Raw genomic sequence first — 17,325 nt, forward strand, 5'->3', positions numbered from 1 at the left:
TGGGAGGGCAGGTGTGGGGACAGTAGGTGAGTAGGACAGTGAAGGGTGGGGACTGACATGCGCCCGTCCCCTCCCTCAGAAAAGGCAGGGCCAGCAGAGAACGTGATGGTGAAAGAGGTGTGGGGCACCAATGCCCTGCTTGAGTGGCAGCCCCCCAAAGACAATGGGAACAGTGAGGTCACTGGCTACTTTGTCCAGAAAGCCGACAAGAAGACTATGGTGAGAGGTGGGGGTGGGTGGTGGGCCGTGGGGACGAAGGGCAGGGATGTGGTCAACAGAGTGGTGCTTCTGTTCCCATTTCACAGTTGGGGACATGGAGGCCTAAGAGAAGGGTGGGGACTGTGGGGGAAGCAGTGTGGCTGAGCTTTGGTGGTGATGGTTCTTTTACATTTTATTGGGGTAAAGTTCACATCACAGATTAACGGGGACACTTTGACGTGGATGCGCATTTAGCACATGCAGGGTTGTGCAACCGACAACTGGTATCTAGTTTCAAAACATTTTCATGACCCTCAAAGGCAACCGCAGACTGTTGCTCTGCCCTCACTCCCAGCCAAGCCCACAGCGATCGACCGACCCGGTAACTCCTTCCTGCCTGTGATCGGTCTCGTTTGAACTTTTCATCGGGAGCGGTGGTGGCCTAACCCATAAGGAATCACATTGCTGAGCCAAAGGCCACATCGCTCTGGTAGTTTGAAACCAACAGCGAGAGACGGCCAATCTCCTCCTCTCAGAAACCCAGTGGAGGGTCAGCTATGAGCTGGTTCTAACTTGAGGACAAAGAGAGAGGGCTTTTCATATAAACGGAGTCATCACGTTGTTATTTTGTCTGCCTTCTTTTAACTCACTGTAGTGTTTCCAAGGTTCGTCTGTGTCACAGCAAAGGTCATAACTTCATTTCTCTTTTATCAGTCTCATTGCCATCAAGTCAGAAACACACTCCGCTGACCCTCCAGTGGGTTTTCACAGAAATAGACCATATTTCTTCCAAGGAGGAGCTGCTGGATTCAAGCCGCCTGCCTCTGGGCTGGCAGTGCATAGCTCTTACCCACTAGGCCACCAGAGCCCCCTTCTCTTTATGGCTGAGTATTATTCCACTGTGTGGCTGAGTATTATTCCGCTGTGTGGCTGAGTATTATTCCGCTGTGTGGATGAACCTAATTTTGTGTCCATTTATCAGCTGATGTGTCGACACTGGGGTTGTTTCCATCTTTGGCAATGGGAAAGTGTACTGCCAAGAATAATGAGGGCTTTTAAAAAAGTATTTTCTTTTTGTCGTTGAGGATATATATATATATACACAGCAGAATATCAACAATTTCTTCAATTACAACTTAGTAACATGGACCCATGCTTTATATTGTGCGACCATTTTCATACTCCTTTTCTGAGTTATTTCTCCCCTTTAACATAAATTCACTACACCCTTGAAGACTCCTATTTAATCTTTTGACTTGTTGTCAATTTACTCCCTTATAAATCTCAGAAGAGCATAGTACTTGACACACTACTTGTTAGATGGAATTTTTGGCTTGATTTTAAGGGGTATTTGGGTATAAGATTTAATGATTGTTTTAGGGCAACAGTTTTGGGGCTTAGTTCAGTCTCTGTGGATCCAGAAAGTCTGGATTCCACAAAAATTTAAAATTCTGTTCTGCATTTCTCCCTCTTCTGGTTAAGATTCTTCTATAAAATCTTTTATCAAAATTGATGTGTTTTCTTAAAGTTTGGTACGCTAAGTCTGCTCCTCTCACTTCTTGGTCCTTCTTGTGTCTTTGTCCACTTGTGTGTGTGTGTGTGTTTGTCCTCTTTTGCCTGACCCTCCCTGTCCCTGAACTAGGAGTGGTTCAACGTTTATGAACACACTCGCCAAACCTCCTGCACTGTGTCCGACCTCATTGTGGGCAATGAGTATTATTTCCGCGTCTACAGTGAAAATATCTGTGGACTCAGCGACTCACCTGGCGTCTCCAAGAACACAGCCCATATCCTTAAGACAGGTATAGCGATCGCCCTTCACAGGGGTCCACCCTAGAGCCCTCTCTTTCCTTCTCCCCTGGATTCAAAGTAGACACCACCTGGTGATGAGAGGAGAGAGGGTCGGGCTTGTTCATGGGTTTAGGGACATTCTGGGGTCTTGGTCACCTCACACGGCTATCTCCTCTCACCCAGGACTTACCTTCAAGCCACTTGAGTACCAGGAGCATGACTTCCGGACAGCTCCCAAGTTCCTGACACCCCTGATTGATCGCGTGATCGTGGCTGGCTATGCTGCTGCTCTCAACTGTGCTGTCAGAGGCCACCCCAAGGTGCTGGGTTGGGGGGGGTGGCTTGGGTGAACAGGGACTGAGATCCTTGGGTGGGTGTTATGTGTAGAACCGGAAAAGGACATCTTCAGTCAGAGGAAGCCCCACTCCCCTCCATGCGTGCTCACCACCACCGAGCTCTGTGTCTTCGGTTCTGCTCATTTTAGCCCACTTCTGACAGCAAAACCACACTGCTCCCTTTCTGTCGAGCGTCTTCCTTCTCCTTCCTGCTTATCGCCTTCACTGGCCAGAGCCAGGGTCTCAGAAATCACTCTGGCTTCCTGCCCTTTCCTCTGCCCTGTGACTGCCAGGTGACCGCCTCTCTTGGCAGCTGAGGAAGTGGTCAGTCTGTCTCTCATTTGATCCAAGGACACACGTCAGTCCCTTCCGAAACAGAAACCATCAGCAGGTTTAGCGGTTTATGCCTCCCCAGAGTCTTCTCGTTCCATCCATTTCCAGAATGATGTTTGGGAATGTGAACTCCTGCGACCTTGAGGTCTGGTGACTCAGCTAGAATATAACAGTTGGCAGACTGAGGACTGGGGTCCACTGCTCTTGTAAATAAAGTTTTATTGGAACACAGCTACACCGCTGCCTCTGTGCTCTAAGAGCTGTGTTGAGTAGTTGCAGCAGTGACTGTGTGGCCGGCAAAGCAAAACCATTTCTCTTTTATGGCAGCAGTTTGCCAGCCCCTGATCCAGACTTCAGGTTTTCAACTCCAGCCCCTTCATTTAGCAGAAGACATCGTGTCATTCCGTTAGCTTTTCCATTCAAGTTATATCGTAACTCCACACATTCGTGTGAGTGGTACAGTGGTGAGCACAGCTGTTGTACACTCATTTATTCACTTACCAACACCTTCATTCATTCATTTCACTCACTGCATTTGCCTAATTTATTCTTTCAACGTGTATTTTCAGAGGCTTCCCAGGGGCTGAAGAGCCAGACTAGAAGTCTGTATGTTGGGGGCAGAGTGCCATTAATCAGACTGCTAGCCCCCTTGGTTCACAGCTGAATCTTTAACCATTCCACAGCCAGGGTCTCCTGTTTGGAGAGCAGAAGGGGAGCCCTTAAATACTACCCCAATAAAGTAGAAAGTTTCAGCTGCTTTTATGCAAGAGGAGACTGAGGGTCAGAGTGAAGTGGCTGGTTCTAGACTCTGTCAAGACTAGAATCCACATCTGCTTCAGAACCTCCCTGTGCCATCACCCAGGGACCCTCTCTGATTCTGCCTCCTCTCCTGCCCACCCCCAATAGCCGAAGGTGGTCTGGATGAAGAACAAGATGGAGATCCGTGAAGACCCCAAGTTCTTGATGACCAATCACCAAGGGGTCCTGACCCTCAACATCCGCCGCCCCTCCCCGTTCGACGCAGGAACTTACTCCTGCCGGGCGGTCAATGAGCTCGGGGAGGCATTGGCCGAGTGCCGGCTGGACGTCAAAGGTGAGGATGTAGGGGTCACACACACACACACACACACACTCGGGCCCTTTACAGACAGAGCCAGGGGCCACAAGCCAAACAAGGAGAATCCAGGGAGGAGTCGGCACCAGCCCTCTAACTGGGAAGCTGAATTCAGACACAGAATGTTCCGTGTCAGAATAATGAAAGCAGCCCAGGGTATGACAAGAGCTGGAATGGGGCAGCGCCTGACCAGCCTGGGCAGGAGGGGGGAGGGGCAGGGTGTCCGGGAAGGTTTTCCAAGGGAGCTGAAGAAAGAGGGGAGTGAAGGAGGAGGAGGAATTGGGAGCCTTGTGGGAGCAGGTTTGCCTCTGTAAGGTCTCAAGGCCGTGACCTTTCAGGCCAGCTCCATTCCCTCTAGTTAAGGGGGTGAGCACCACAAGGGAGTGGGTGTACACAAAGGGTGTACCGGGGTCCCATCCCTGAAGCACCCTCATTGCTGCTCTCAGTGTCCCATCGAGCCCCCCACAGGGCCGTCCCCTAGGGCTTCCCGGGCCTCTGGGTGGTGCTGAAGTGCCAACGTTTCAGACAGCGGCTGAGCACCCGCCCTCTGGTGCCACCAGGGCCTCTTAGCCGCCGCCCTTCTCCTTTCCCCCACAGTGCCACAGTGAAGTCCTCCCTGCGCCTCCCTTTCTGGAATTATCACTCAGAACACGAAACCCTGAGTCTTGACTCGGATTCTCACGTGTGTGTGTGCGCGCGCGTGTCCTTCAATCTACACCTGAGAGGGGTCACATTGGGTTTGGTGATGGGGCCCGCTTTGCCGGAATGGCAGCCACCATCGGGGAACCAGGAGGCCAGCCATGCTGAGCTAGCCATGGGGTGGGGTGACAGCTACTTTCCTGGGCACTCACACACTTGAGGCATCTGTACAGTGGGGGTGTCATCTCGAGACCTCTACCCTGCTGAGGTAACCCTGGTGTGCTATGAGTACAAGGACTCAGGGCCATTGTGAGCCAGCCAGCCTGGGAAAGGTATTAAGGTGGGTGGCTTCAGACAGGCGGGGGATTACGGAGGAGTTATGGAAGGTGGACTGGAGGCGGCAGCCGTGTGGAACTGCTGAAGACCAGGTCAGGACTGCTCACAGGGCTGGGGGCTGCTTCTCAATTAACTCATCTTTATTTAACGATATGTCTGGTCCTGAGGGAGGGCACAGGTCATCTCTGGTCCTTGAATGAGCTCAAAAGTTGGTGGGGGAGTTAATCCCCCAGACTTCTGAGATCTGTGGGTCCAGCCGGCTGAACTTCTGTAGACAGAGTCTGGGGAGGAGAGAGAGCTATGAGAGGCCTGGGGCCCCTGGGGTTCTGGGGCAGAGAAGGGGTTTCTGGAGAGGAAGAGGCCCCACACGCAGTCACTTCCTAGATAGCAGGTCAGAGAGAGAGGCTGGGGGTCCTGGGTGGTCCAAAACAAGGAAGGTGCGGCCGCCTCAGACCTCAGCAAGAAGCATCAGGGGTGGCCCGGTGGGCTGCTCTGCTCTGAGATCTCCCTGCCTTCACCCTCACTCAGGCTTCACATTGGTCCAGGACCAATTGGTCAGGAGTCTGGGCTTCCTGACCCCTCCTTTTTCAGATGCAGGAGCTCCAGTCCCCTCCTCCCACTGGCCCAGGAGTCCAGGCTCCCTCACCCCCACCCCCCTTCCTTCAGACTAGAATTCAGGTCCTCAGCACACTCCTCTCACTGGTCTGGGAGTCCAGGCCCCCTTCTTTTTACTTGGACCCAGCGATTTGGGTCTCCAACACTCTTCACTGGCCCAGGAGCCCAGGCCCCTTGCCCCTCCCTCTTCCTTCAGACCAAGAATTCAAGTCCCCAGCGAACTCCTCTCATTAGTCTGGGAGTCCAGGCCCCCAGCCCTTCTCTCCCTGGGCCTTCAGCCGCCGCCTCTTTTAGACCCAAGTGATCCCCCCAGGCCCCTCTATCCTCGGATGCAGGGATCCCGGTTCCCACCAGCCTCCTTCCTCAGATCCCGCGGTCCTCAGGGACCCCAGCCCTTTTCTCCCCTCTCCTCCCCTAACCAGGAACCACCCACCGTGGCTCCTCACCCCGTCCGGTCCCCCCTTCACCTCCTCGCCCTTCCCGCGCACAGCGGCCTCCTTTTCCAGGGAGCTGTCCTGTGCAAAGGGCTCTGCGCCCGGAGCCCGGGGGAAGCGCAGGCGGTAGAGGAGGCGCACCCAGCGGCTGAACTCGTGCTCCCGGGTCTCGGGCGAGGCCCGCAGCTGCAGGTAGAAGGTGCGGCCCGTGGGGAACTTGACCTTGAGCTGACAGCGACACTGGCTGTGCACGAAGAGCTGCACCGACTGCAAGGGGAAGAGCCTGGGCGGCGGCGGAGGGCGCAGTCAGGGACCCACCTGCCCACCCCACCCCCCAGCCTGGGAGAGGCCCCCACCGCCCTGGGGGCTGGGCTGGGCTGGAGGGTCAGTGCTGCCTCCTGCGGACCCTGCAGGGCGGAATACAGGGACCCCACAGGCCTCGAAGGCTGTAAATCTTTCCAAAGACGCGGCTTCTCCCAGCGCACTGGCTGGTGGGTTCCAACAGCCAATCTTTCGGTTAGCAGCCACCCGTAATTCACCGCGCCACCAGGGACCCTATCTGTGAGACAGACGGTCGCTTGCCTGCTGTCTCCTGAATTTCAATCTGCTCTTTACTTCCAAACACACCGATCTAAATCCACCACTGAGATGTCTCCAGACCTCCCTCCAGCCAGACCCTGGTTCCGAAAACAGAAGGGCTGGGGGTTCAAACCTACCCAGGGATCTGTGAGAGAAAGATCTAGAAGTGGGCTCCGGGAGGTTGCAGGCCCGGAAACACTGGGCAAACCCTGCTGTATGGGATAAACTCGACAGCCCCCCACAAATGTTGCTCTCCCCTAGGGGTCCCGTTGGCCCATCTCCCTCCTAAACTCAGAGAGACAATGGGGGGTGGCCTTGGGTTGGAAGGGACTCAGTGGCAGTGGGCTTTGGCCTTGGGTTTAAAGATAACCCTTCCTAGGCTTCACAGATTTCTTGTTGATTGCCATCATGTACAACTCATAGTGACTCTATGAACAAAAGACCTAATGCCTTTCCATAGCTATCGTTTCTCCAAGGTCATAGTTTCCAGAGCATGTGGTTTAGGAAGTGGATGCCACTCCTGCTTCCCAACCTGTTTTACAACTGGAAGCTCCACCAAACACGGTCCACATTGGGAAACCATTATGGTATTTGATATCCCCATGGCACAAGGTTCAGCATCACAGCAAACACAGATTACCTGTACAAAGTAGAAAATTCCTCCAAATATAACAACACTAGTTGATGCCTTTGAGCTGTGGTGCTGGAGAAGAGTACTGAATGTACCAAGGACTGCCAGGAAAACAAACAGATTCATCTTGGAGAGGATTAAACCAAGCAACTCCTTGGAGGCAAGGATTCTGGGGCTTCGTCTGACATACTTTGGACATGTTGCCAGGAGGGACGGGTCCTTGGAGAGGGACATCATGCTTGGGAGGGTGGAAGGACGGCGCAGGAGGGGAAGACCCTCTATGAAATGGATTGATTCAGTGACTGGGGTAATCGGGATGGGTGTGTCGGAGGCAGTGTGGTTGGTGCAGGATAGAGCAGGGTTTAGGGCTGTTGTGCATAGGGTCGCTATGAGTCGCAAACGACTCGACGGCACATAACAACAACAACAACAACAGTCTCACTTAACAGTGGTTATGTGTTCTCAAGTCGAATACGACTCGGGGTGACCCTATGAACAAAAGAACTGAATTCTGTTCTCTAACATCATTTCTGTACGATTAAATAGAGTTTCCAGAGGCATCTGGTTTAGAAAATGGATGCCACTCCTGCTTCCAAAGAGGAATCAATCTGGAAGCTCCTCCAAACACTGTCCATGATGGGTAACCAATGTGGTATTTGACACAGCTGTGGCACAGTGTTCAGCGTCACAGCAACTCCAGGTTATTCAGTACAGCACACAGACAAAAAACTGCTGTGCCACTTAAGAGAATGTTTATTCTAAAATCTATGGAGTTTTAAAGACACATCCTTCAGCAGGCCTCCGCCCTGGAGTCCTTGTTGGCCAAAAGGGGCCAAAGGCCAACTGATACCCGCTTGTGGAAGGAAGAAAACCCAATGTCACAAATCAAACACAACCCAAAACTTTCCTTACGTGACCTCCCATCAAGACGCGAGAAAGCACCTTCCAGAGTAGAACCAGGCCAGCTGCCGACTCAACCCCTCACTACAGAGTTTTAAAGACAGACCCCAAAACCACTCCTGTCAAGTTGATTCTGACTCACAGTGACCCCATAGGACAGAACAGAGTTGTTGTTACGTGCTGTTGAGTCACTTGTAACTCATAGCGACCAATAGCTTGAACCCCACTCTATCCTGAGACAACCTTATTGTCTCTGACACACCTACCCCCATTACCCCCATCACTCTGTCAATCGATCTCATAGAGGGTCTTCTTGCACTGTCCCTCCACCCTCCCAAACACGATGCTCCTTTCCAAGGACTAGTCCCTCTTTACAACATGCTCAAAATGTCAGAAGGAGTGTCAGAATCCTTGCCTCCCAGGAGCAGCCTGGTTAAACGCTTTCCAGGTCTGCAACACTGTTTGTTCTCCATTCAATATTCTTCTCCAGCACCACAGCTTAAAGGCATCAATTCTCCTATCATCCCTAGTCATTGTCCAGCTCTCCAATGGACAGCAAGTAATTACAAAGACCATGGCCCATATCAGGCACACCTTAGTCTCCAGACTGACATCATTGCTCTTCAGTGCTCTGGAGAGGTCCCTGACTGCAGACTTTCCCAGTGCAATTCATCTTTTGATTTCCTGGCTGCTGGTACCAAGGGTATTGATTATGGAGCCAAGCAAACTAAAGCTGTTAACAATCTCAATCTCTTCACTATCACAGTGCTGCCAATTGGCCGAGTGGTGAGAATCTTTGTTTTCTTGAGCTTTAGCTTCAGTCCATATTGAAGGCTGCAGTCCCTGAGCTCCTGTAGCAAGCGCTTTAGGTCCTCAGTTTCCACAAGCAAGGTTCTATCATCTGGATAATGCAGATTGTTGATGATTCTTCCTCCAATCCTGATGCCACATTCCTCCTCATACAGCCTAGACTCCCAGATGATCTATTCCACATACAGATTGAAAAGGTATGGAGATAGGACATACCCTTCCTGATTCTGAACCTTGCAGTGTTTTCCTTGCTCTGGTCTGACTACTGCCTCCTGCTCCAAGTACAGGTTTTGTATAAACACAATCAAGTGTTCTGGGATTCCCATCCTTTTCAGAGTTAGCCACAGTGTGTTGAGATCCACACAGTCAAATGCCTTTGCATAGTCGATGAAATACAGACAGACATTCCTCTGGTACTCCCTGCTTTCAGCCAAGATCCATTAGCTATTATATCCCTAGTACCATGACCTCTTCTGATGTGCAGTTCCGGTCATGTTGGATAATTTTCAGCAGAATCTTGCTTGCATGTGATATAGTTTCCACACTCTGTTGGGTCACCTTTCTTTGGGAATAGAGTAGAAGGGCCCCAACATACATCGAGGATAAGACAGGGTTCTGATCTGCTGTTCACAGAGCCGCTGTGAGTCATATTCAACTCAAAGGCACCTCAGCATAACAAAAACAATGCTGTAGGGAGGGACCACCTCCTCCTGCAGAGGGGCTGGTGGGGTGCACCCACAGACCTCCAGGTTTAGCAGCTGAATGCTTTAACCACAGCGCCACCTGGGCCAATTTCATAGATGACCCTTCATAGTGTAAATTTAAATTTATCTCCAGTGGGAGACTAAAATATGCATCTTGACTCCCTTTACTGTGATATTAGCCTTATTGAGGTGGTCGCTATTAGCATTTTTGCAGAAACAGCCATCTCTGAGAGGTACACCTCTCAGTGGTGCCTCTCAGACCATTCCCCCCTGTTCCTGCTGGGTGACCTCACCTCCTCTTTTTATTTTTCCCCTACCTCTCTGCTTGCCCACTAATCTGTTCCCTACATGGACACAAGAGGGTGCGAGCAAAAACCATGAATCTGCTGCCTCCCTTCTTGGCTTGGAGCCCTCCCTGGCTCTGCCTTCCAGAGAGTAAAAATCTAGTCCTCAGGGTGGCCCCTGGGGCCCTGGAGATGGATGGTTCCCTCCCTGCATTCCTGTCCACATTCTCCTGCCTCCATCATTCAAGGTTTCTCTAAAGCACCAGGCACTGGTAAACGCCAGAGCAGGCTGCCTCAGGACCTTTGCACAGGCTGTTCCCTCTGCCCAACTGTGCACCCGGATTCTTCGTCCTCAGGTCTTCCTCGAGGGCACCTACGTGCTCTTCCCTGTCTTGTACGTCTCCCCGACCTTCCCCCACCTAACACCCCATTTAGTGTTTAGTCTGCCTCCTCATTGACTGTGAGCTGTTCGTTACACACAGCAGGTGCTCAGCAAATAAACCCACTGTCACTGAGTTAGCTCGGCCGCTTGGTGACGCTGTAGGCTGGGGTCAATGATTTGAACCCAACAGCCTCTCCACATGCTTCTCAATTTTTCATACATCTTCAGGCCTTTCTTCCAAGGAACATACGGATGGGTTCAAACTTCCAACCTCTATATTGTTGTTGTTGTTGTTAAGTGCCATCGAGTCATAGATGGCCAAAGTCCTAAACACTTGTATAACTTTCATCCTTTCTCTACATTCATAGAGTTCATAGGGTTCTCGGAGGCGAGCTATTTCGGAAGTGGATGCCACTTCCTGCTTCCAAGCTTGTTTTAATCGGGGAGCTCCACCAAACTCTGTCCTGCTGAAGATTATTTTTAAAATGGCTAGAACAGTACATTAAGAGAGAACTGCCAGAGATTCAGGCTGGATTTAGAAGAGGCTGTGGCACCAAGGATACAATTGTTGATGTCAGATGGATCACGGCTGAAAGTACATATTACCAAAAGGCTGTTGTTGTTGCTTCTTATTATATGCTGTTGAGTATGACACATAGTGACCCTGTTAAGAACAAGCCTGAGAGCTGTTCCATTTTATTATCTTTGATACCCTTGAGCCCACTGCTCCAGTCACTGCGTCAATCCACATCATTAGGGGTCTTCCTCTCTTTCCCTAATCTTCCACCTTTCCAAATGTGATATGCCTCTCCAAGGAATAGCTTCTCCTAGCAACATGCCCAAAGTATGAGAGATGAAGCTTTGCTTTCTTTGCCTTCAAGGAGCATCCTGGTACCTTCTTCAAGACATATCTGTGCATTCCTTAGCAGCTGCATATTGTACGTCTGCATCACCCATCACCAACTCCAGCCCACTGCCAATTCCAGCTCATACTGGCCTTTAGGCAGGTCTCCGCTGATGCTGGCATGAGGGAATCGAACCTGGGTGTCCTGCATCAAACCAGAAAACCCAAACCCACTACCATCAAGTCAGTTCTGACGGTGATCCTATACACAGAGGAGAACTGACTTACAGAGTTTTTGATGCTGAAACCATCATGGAGGCAGAGTGTACATCTTTCTCCCAAAGAGTCAAGCTGATGGGTTTGAGTTGCTGAGCACTTAACCACTGGGCCCCTAGGGTTCTTTGTTCTACACAGAAAGGAGGAGTTCTACCACTGCCCTCTTAGGCCTATCTGCTTTCCAGGCCCTGCGTGTGGCTCTGTCCTAGATCTCCTGGGGGTGGAAGGCAGCCCAACGAAGGTGGCAGACATCCCAGGCCCTGCGGGTCATCTGGGCGAGAGGAGGGGCTTGGGGAGAAGGGGATGCCCATAGTTGAGGAGGGAGAATGGGTGGGTGCAGTTACCCAAAGAGCTGCAGGCTGCCGCGGTTCTTGGCAGGGCCTGCGAGCAGCAAGAGATCCGGCAGATCCAGGGCTGGACTGGAGGCTGCCACTCCCATGATCACCTTATTGGCAACTTCTCCTAACCGGGTCACCTGGAGCCAGAGGTCAGAGGTTAGAGGCAGGGTAGCTTGGGGGCAGAACTGGGAATGGATGAGAGATTGGAAAGAAGCAAAGAGAGCAAAGGTTCCCTAAATTCTGAGTGAGGGGGTCATCCCAAGACTTTAGGGCATGAGGGCGATCCGGGGCCCCACTACCTGCACGAAGTTGCTCTCAAAGATAGTGAAGTCCCGCAGCTGATCAAATTCGCCGCTCCAGAGATGGCGCTGGAGCCGGCCAGGCGAGCCTGCAGGGCAGTCTGGGGCCATGGAATGTTCTAGAAGGACGAAGTTCCGAGGTCCATGTCAGGAGGCTGAGCCTGGGGACGACGTCCCCTCTAAGGCCCTTGGACTTCTTCCCGGTCCCACATCGGATTACAACTCTGCCCCTGTCCCTCACTTTCATTCCTGTCCTGCCCCTTACCTGGCATTCCACCTGCCCCATTCCACCTGGCGCCCACTCACCTGCTCCAGGGACCTGCTTTGCCTTGCTCCCCTTCATCTCGATGCTCCCGTCCATGTCGGACAGTAGCAAGAAGCGCCCCAACAAACAACGTGGGGGGGGGCATGGACTTTATGATGTCACAATATGCCAGCTTGACTACGTCATCGAGAAAGGTGCGGGGGTGATGACGTCACGAGAGCGGGGGGGGAGGGCCCAGAGCCCAAAAGGAATGAGGAGGCGGTCGCTTCGCTGACGCCGCGCCTCCCTTGCGCGGTGACGTCAGCGCGCAGGCGCCAGGAGTCGCGCAGGCGCGTGGGCGGTGTCCCGGCATGCTCCGCGGCGCTCCGCCCCCAAGGAGCCTGTGACAGGTAGGGACGCGGAGAAATGGCGGCGGCCGGCGCTGGGGCTACGCGGCTGCTCCTGCTTTTGCTGATGGCGGCAGCTGCGCCCAGTCGGGCCCGGGGCAGCGGCTGTCGGGCCGGGACCGCGGCACGGGGGGTAAGCTTTTATTGGCTGTGTACAGGAGGCGGGGTCGACCGGAATACAGGTCTGCGGCCAGTTTTATTATTATTAAGGTAGAAAGGAGGCTGTACAGGTCCGCCAGGGAAAATGAGGTGAAAGAAAGGTGGTAAATGAGGCTACAGCCTTGCAAGCAATACAAGAGCGCGCGCACGGACTGGGAAAAAAAACAGCAGAAACGTTAGGAAGTAGTTGGCTCATGGATAGACATGAGGGGGCGTGGCCAGAGCGGGCTATAGGCTGTTGGAGCGGCAGTCATGAATATGCATGAGGAGGTGTGCCCTGTGTGGAATCTTGGCCAATCAGATTAAAGACAGTTATTGCGAGGAGCATAGCTGATGTTAGATGGATCTTAGCTGAAAGCAGGGAATACCAGAGGAATGTCTATCTGTGTTTCATTGATTATGCAAAGGCATTTGACTGTGTGGATCGTAACAAACTGTGGCTGACTCTGAGAAGAATGGGAATACCAGAACACTTGATCGTTCTAATGCGAAACCTATTCTTGGACCAGGAGGCAGTCGTCAGAACAGAGCAAGGGAACACTGCATGGTTCAAAATTGGGAAAGGCGTACGCCAGGGATGTGTCCTGTCTTCATACCTTTTCAACCTATATGCAGAACAGATTATCAGGGAGGCTGGGCTCTATGAGGAGAAATGTTGGGTCAAGATTGGTGGACGATTTATCAACAATCTGCGTTATGCAGATGACACAACCCTGCTTGCTGAAACTGAAGAGGACCTGAAGCACCTGCTGCAGAATGTCAAGGACTGCAGCTTACAATATGGATTGAGGCTCAATGTCAAGAAGACAAAGATTCTCACCATTGGACCAATTGGCAGCATCAGGATGGATGGTGAAGAGATTGAGATTGTACACAGCTTTAGTTTGCTTGGCTCCACAGTCAACAGTCTTGGCACCAGCAGCCAGGAAATTAAAAGGCGCATTGCCATGGGAAAGTCTGCTGTTAGGGACCTCTCCAAAGTACTGAAGAGCAATGGTGTCTCTCTGGAGACTAAGGTGCGTCTGATACAGGCCATGGTCTTCGCAATCACTTGTTATGCATCAGAGAGTTGGACAATGACCAAGGAGGATAGAAGGAGAATTGATGCCTTTGAGCTGTGGTGCTGGAGAAGAGTATTGAGAATACCATGGACTGCTAGGAAAACAAACAGATTTGTCCTGGAAAGGGCTAAACCAGGTGGCTCCTTGGAGGCAAGGATTCTGAGGCTCCGTCTAACATACTTTGGACATGTTGTGAAGAGAGACCGGTCCGTGGAGAAGGACATCATGCTTGGGAGGGTGGAGGGACAGCTCAGGAGGGGAAGGCCCTTTATGAGGTGGATTCATTCAGTGATTGGGGTAGTCGGGATGGGAGTGTCAGAGACAGTGCGATTGGCACAGGACAGAGCAGAGTTTAGGGCTGTGGTACACAGGGTTGCTATGAGTTGCAAGTGACTCGACGGCACATAACATTGCGAGGAGGGCGGACAGTTTTTCGAAGGGAGGAATGCCTCGTGAATATGCATAAAGGTCCGGGCATGTCGTTGCCTCGTGAATATATGTTATAGGGCAGATACTTTAATAGGGCAATAAAATTGCGTGGGCACAAGGTCCGTGAAATACATAATTTTAAGAATTTTTGAAAATTGGGACAGGTAAAATGTTAATATATAAATGAGGGGGCAGGGCTGAGGCAGGCGCGTATTCGGGCTGTTACAATGAAAACCAGACCCGGAAGGTGCCTTTTAATTATGATTATGTGTGTTAGGCAAGACCTGCATAATGGAGCTCCGTTTTGGTGGGATGGGGATGGGAAGAATCCAGATTAGAAATACTCATTTGTGTAGTTTACAGTGGAACCCTGGGCCAGAGTCATCCCTTGACCCCTGTAAAGCTAGTAACTGACTAGCGAGGTCAGTGAGAAATCAGTGGTTTGAATCCAACAGGGGAGAAAGTTTACAACCTGGGAAACCCAGAATCGCAACTCTGGTCGGTGCTGTAGGGCCGTGGGTTGGTGAGACTCTTGTCTGCCCTAGTGACCAGTGGGTTTGCCCTGCTCAGGACGCGTGGTCTCATCTGGCCCCTTTCTCCTGCAGGCAGGGACAGAAGGCCGGGAAGGCGAGGGCTGCGGCACGGTGGGTCTGCTGCTGGAACACTCGTTTGAGCTCAGTGAGTCTGCCCATATCTGGTCTCACCCTCCGGTGGCCCTGGGAATCAGGACTTGGGCCTGGGTGCTGTTTGGTGACCATCATTTACAAACTGCTTCCTCCTGGAGAGGACAGCGTGGGAAGAGACACACTATGCTTAATGTCTTTTGTCAAGGAGCCCTAGTTATGCATATGTCACGCTGATGGCCTGTTGATATAGTATATGGCTGCTGATGGCCAAGTTCGAATCCATGAGAAAAACGCAGTTTTCCTTTTAATCCTTTAGAAAAAAAATCATTTTCATCCATTCATTTGTTTTATAATTTTAATTACAATTGTAACATCCTGTGGAGACCTTGCTATCTAGTTGCGAATCTCTCCTGCCTCTCCCTCATCCCCCTCCCTCCTCCCCCATCCCAGGAGGCAGTTTCTTCCTATAAAGAATTAAAGCCTTGCAGACCTGACAAAGGGTCATTTGTGAGCCAAAACGGGCCTGATGGTAATAGGTTTGGGGTTGTTTTTTTAAAATTTGATTATTTTGTGTGTGTGTGTACCGTCAAATCAGATCTGACTGGTACAGGAGGAGATTGTCCCTCCTTTTCCCAGCAGAGCATCTGGTGGATTTGAACTGTGCACCTCTGGGATCGCAGTGCAGTTTCTTGCCACTAGGCCACCAGAGCTCCTCTAAGGTTTGGGGTTTTAGGAGAGCCCTTGGTGGTGCTATGGTTCAACGCTGGGCTACTAACCTAAAGATCAGCCCTCCAACCCACCAGTTAGTTGTTCTGTAGGAGAAAGATGTGACCTTTATGCGCTTCCATAAAGAGAAACTGAATGAGAGGAGATGACAGGTATTTCTCCCTTCTCCAGAGACCAGCCCCTCCTGGTAAAGGGTCCCCTGCCTCATTATCCTTGCATCTAAGGAGCGGCCTGGTCGTGCTTATGTCTGTGACAGCCTTGGGCATCTCATGGGCCAGTTCTCCTCTCTCCTGTAGGATTTCATAAGTTTGGAAGGACTTGTCCAGACACTGTGTGGAAGGGATCCTGGCCCTGCCCTTCCCCCAGACCTGCTGAGCTGGACCTTGAAGCCTGTCAGCAACGGGTCCCTGGGTTCCAGTAGCTACACGTTTGGGGTTTCTGGGCTCCATGACCTCAAATTCTGCAGCGGCAGGGGAGACTGAGGTTCAGGGAGTTCACATGACCATTCCTGAGGTCCCCTGACAACGGCAGAGGCAGGACTCAGGAGTCTAGAATTCTGTTGCCCTTTGGGGCAGGAGGGGAGAGCGGGGTGGTGTGTTCCAGCCCCTCAGAGGGCACAGGCGAGGCTGCAGCTCGAATCTGGGCCTCTTTCCCCCTTCAGAGGGGTAGCTGGTGCTGTGGGAGGGTGGCTGCTGAGCCTGGGCTCCCCACAGATGACGCAGTGAACTTCCGGAAACGGGGCTCGCTGCTTTGGAACCAGCAGGATGGCACCCTGTCCCTGTCCCAGCGGCAGCTCAGCGAGGAGGAGCGGGGACGCCTCCGGGTGAGTCGGGGTCCCAGGCTGGGTGGCCCCCCTGCACCCTCTCTCCCTGCCGGAGCACCTATCCCCGAGCCCCTCTCACCCCTGGCCGAATTTTCAGGGCTGTGGTCATCTGCACACGGTGGAGGTATGGGCAGCCAGCAGGACTTCGCTTGGCCCTACTGGGACTGTGGTCCACGAGGCCTGTTAGGGTGGCCTGTGTCCCCTCATTGGCACCCCCTTCTTGCAGGATGTGGCAGCCCTGAATGGCCTCTACCGCGTCCGAGTTCCCAGGCGCCCTGGGCTTGCTGAGGACCTGGAAGCTGGTGGCCACGTCTCCTCCTTTGTCCCTGCTGTGAGTCAGTGACCAGCCCCTCCGCTGTCCTCCCACCACCTCCATCCCTGCCCCCAGAGCTGACTAGACACAGGGCCCGACCCAGCCTTGGGGTCCCCCACTGTGGGTGGAGGGGGCACACAGGGCATTGTGGAGGCCTTGGGGAGCCCTGTGGACGCGGACTTGTCCTGAAGGGTGATGTGAACCTGGGAGGGGTCCTGGGTAACAGATATGGCCGAAGCCACAGCCTTATGGTCCTGATGACGCCCTCTGATCTGTCCACGCCCCCCTGCAGTGCTCCCTGGTGGAGTCACACCTCTCGGACCAGCTGACCCTGCACGTGGACGTGGTGGGCAATGTGGTGGGCGTGTCGGTAGTGACGCAGCCCGGGGGCTGTCGTGGCCACGAGGTGGAGGATGTGGACCTGGAGCTGTTCAACACCACCGTGCACCTGCAGCCGCCCTCCACCGCACCTGGGTGAGCTGGGGACGGAGCTCGTTGAAGGCGGTGGGCCTGTTGCTGCCCAGGGTTTTCCTGCCACCTGCCCTACCCTGCCTGTGGTCCTGCCCATCTGCACCCATACCCCTCTGTGCCTACAGCACCAGACCCTTTGAGACTCCAACCCCTATGCTCTCCAGAGCCTTTCCCTTCTGAGGCTCCACCCCTCTGCCCCACAGACCCGCCCCCCGAGGCTCCAC

General features: G+C 52.7%; 3 protein-coding genes across 4 annotated transcripts in view; 2 read left to right on the forward strand and 1 right to left on the reverse strand.

Moving 5' to 3' along the window:
* The window catches only part of MYBPC2 (myosin binding protein C, fast type), a 26,914-nt gene extending 22,535 nt beyond the window's left edge, over nt 1–4,379 (forward strand). The window contains exons 24-28 of the mRNA XM_006897273.1: nt 80–219; nt 1,841–2,000; nt 2,173–2,309; nt 3,564–3,750; nt 4,369–4,379. Of these exons, the coding sequence (XP_006897335.1) occupies nt 80–219; nt 1,841–2,000; nt 2,173–2,309; nt 3,564–3,750; nt 4,369–4,379 (635 nt within the window). The remainder of the gene's footprint in view (nt 1–79; nt 220–1,840; nt 2,001–2,172; nt 2,310–3,563; nt 3,751–4,368) is intronic.
* Nucleotides 4,380–4,948: 569 nt separating this feature from the next.
* Nucleotides 4,949–12,203, reverse strand: FAM71E1 (family with sequence similarity 71, member E1). Its single transcript, XM_006897344.1, has 5 exons — nt 12,149–12,203; nt 11,843–11,961; nt 11,550–11,680; nt 5,808–6,078; nt 4,949–5,014 (listed from the first exon to the last, which is right to left on the reverse strand). Exons 1-5 carry the CDS (start codon nt 12,201–12,203, stop codon nt 4,949–4,951), a joined length of 642 nt encoding a protein of 213 aa, XP_006897406.1.
* A 304-nt stretch (nt 12,204–12,507) lies between these two features.
* Nucleotides 12,508–17,325, forward strand: part of EMC10 (ER membrane protein complex subunit 10) — a 6,688-nt gene continuing 1,870 nt past the window's right edge. For both annotated transcript variants that reach the window (XM_006897274.1, XM_006897275.1), the window contains exons 1-5: nt 12,508–12,626; nt 14,748–14,820; nt 16,208–16,317; nt 16,544–16,648; nt 16,923–17,104. In XM_006897274.1, coding sequence (XP_006897336.1) covers nt 12,513–12,626; nt 14,748–14,820; nt 16,208–16,317; nt 16,544–16,648; nt 16,923–17,104 — 584 coding nt within the window. In that variant the 5' untranslated portion in view covers nt 12,508–12,512. The remainder of the gene's footprint in view (nt 12,627–14,747; nt 14,821–16,207; nt 16,318–16,543; nt 16,649–16,922; nt 17,105–17,325) is intronic.

Source organism: Elephantulus edwardii, unplaced genomic scaffold, assembly GCF_000299155.1.
Source record: "Elephantulus edwardii isolate Elephantulus edwardi_28Jun2011 unplaced genomic scaffold, EleEdw1.0 scaffold00208, whole genome shotgun sequence".
NCBI lineage: Eukaryota > Metazoa > Chordata > Mammalia > Macroscelidea > Macroscelididae > Elephantulus > Elephantulus edwardii.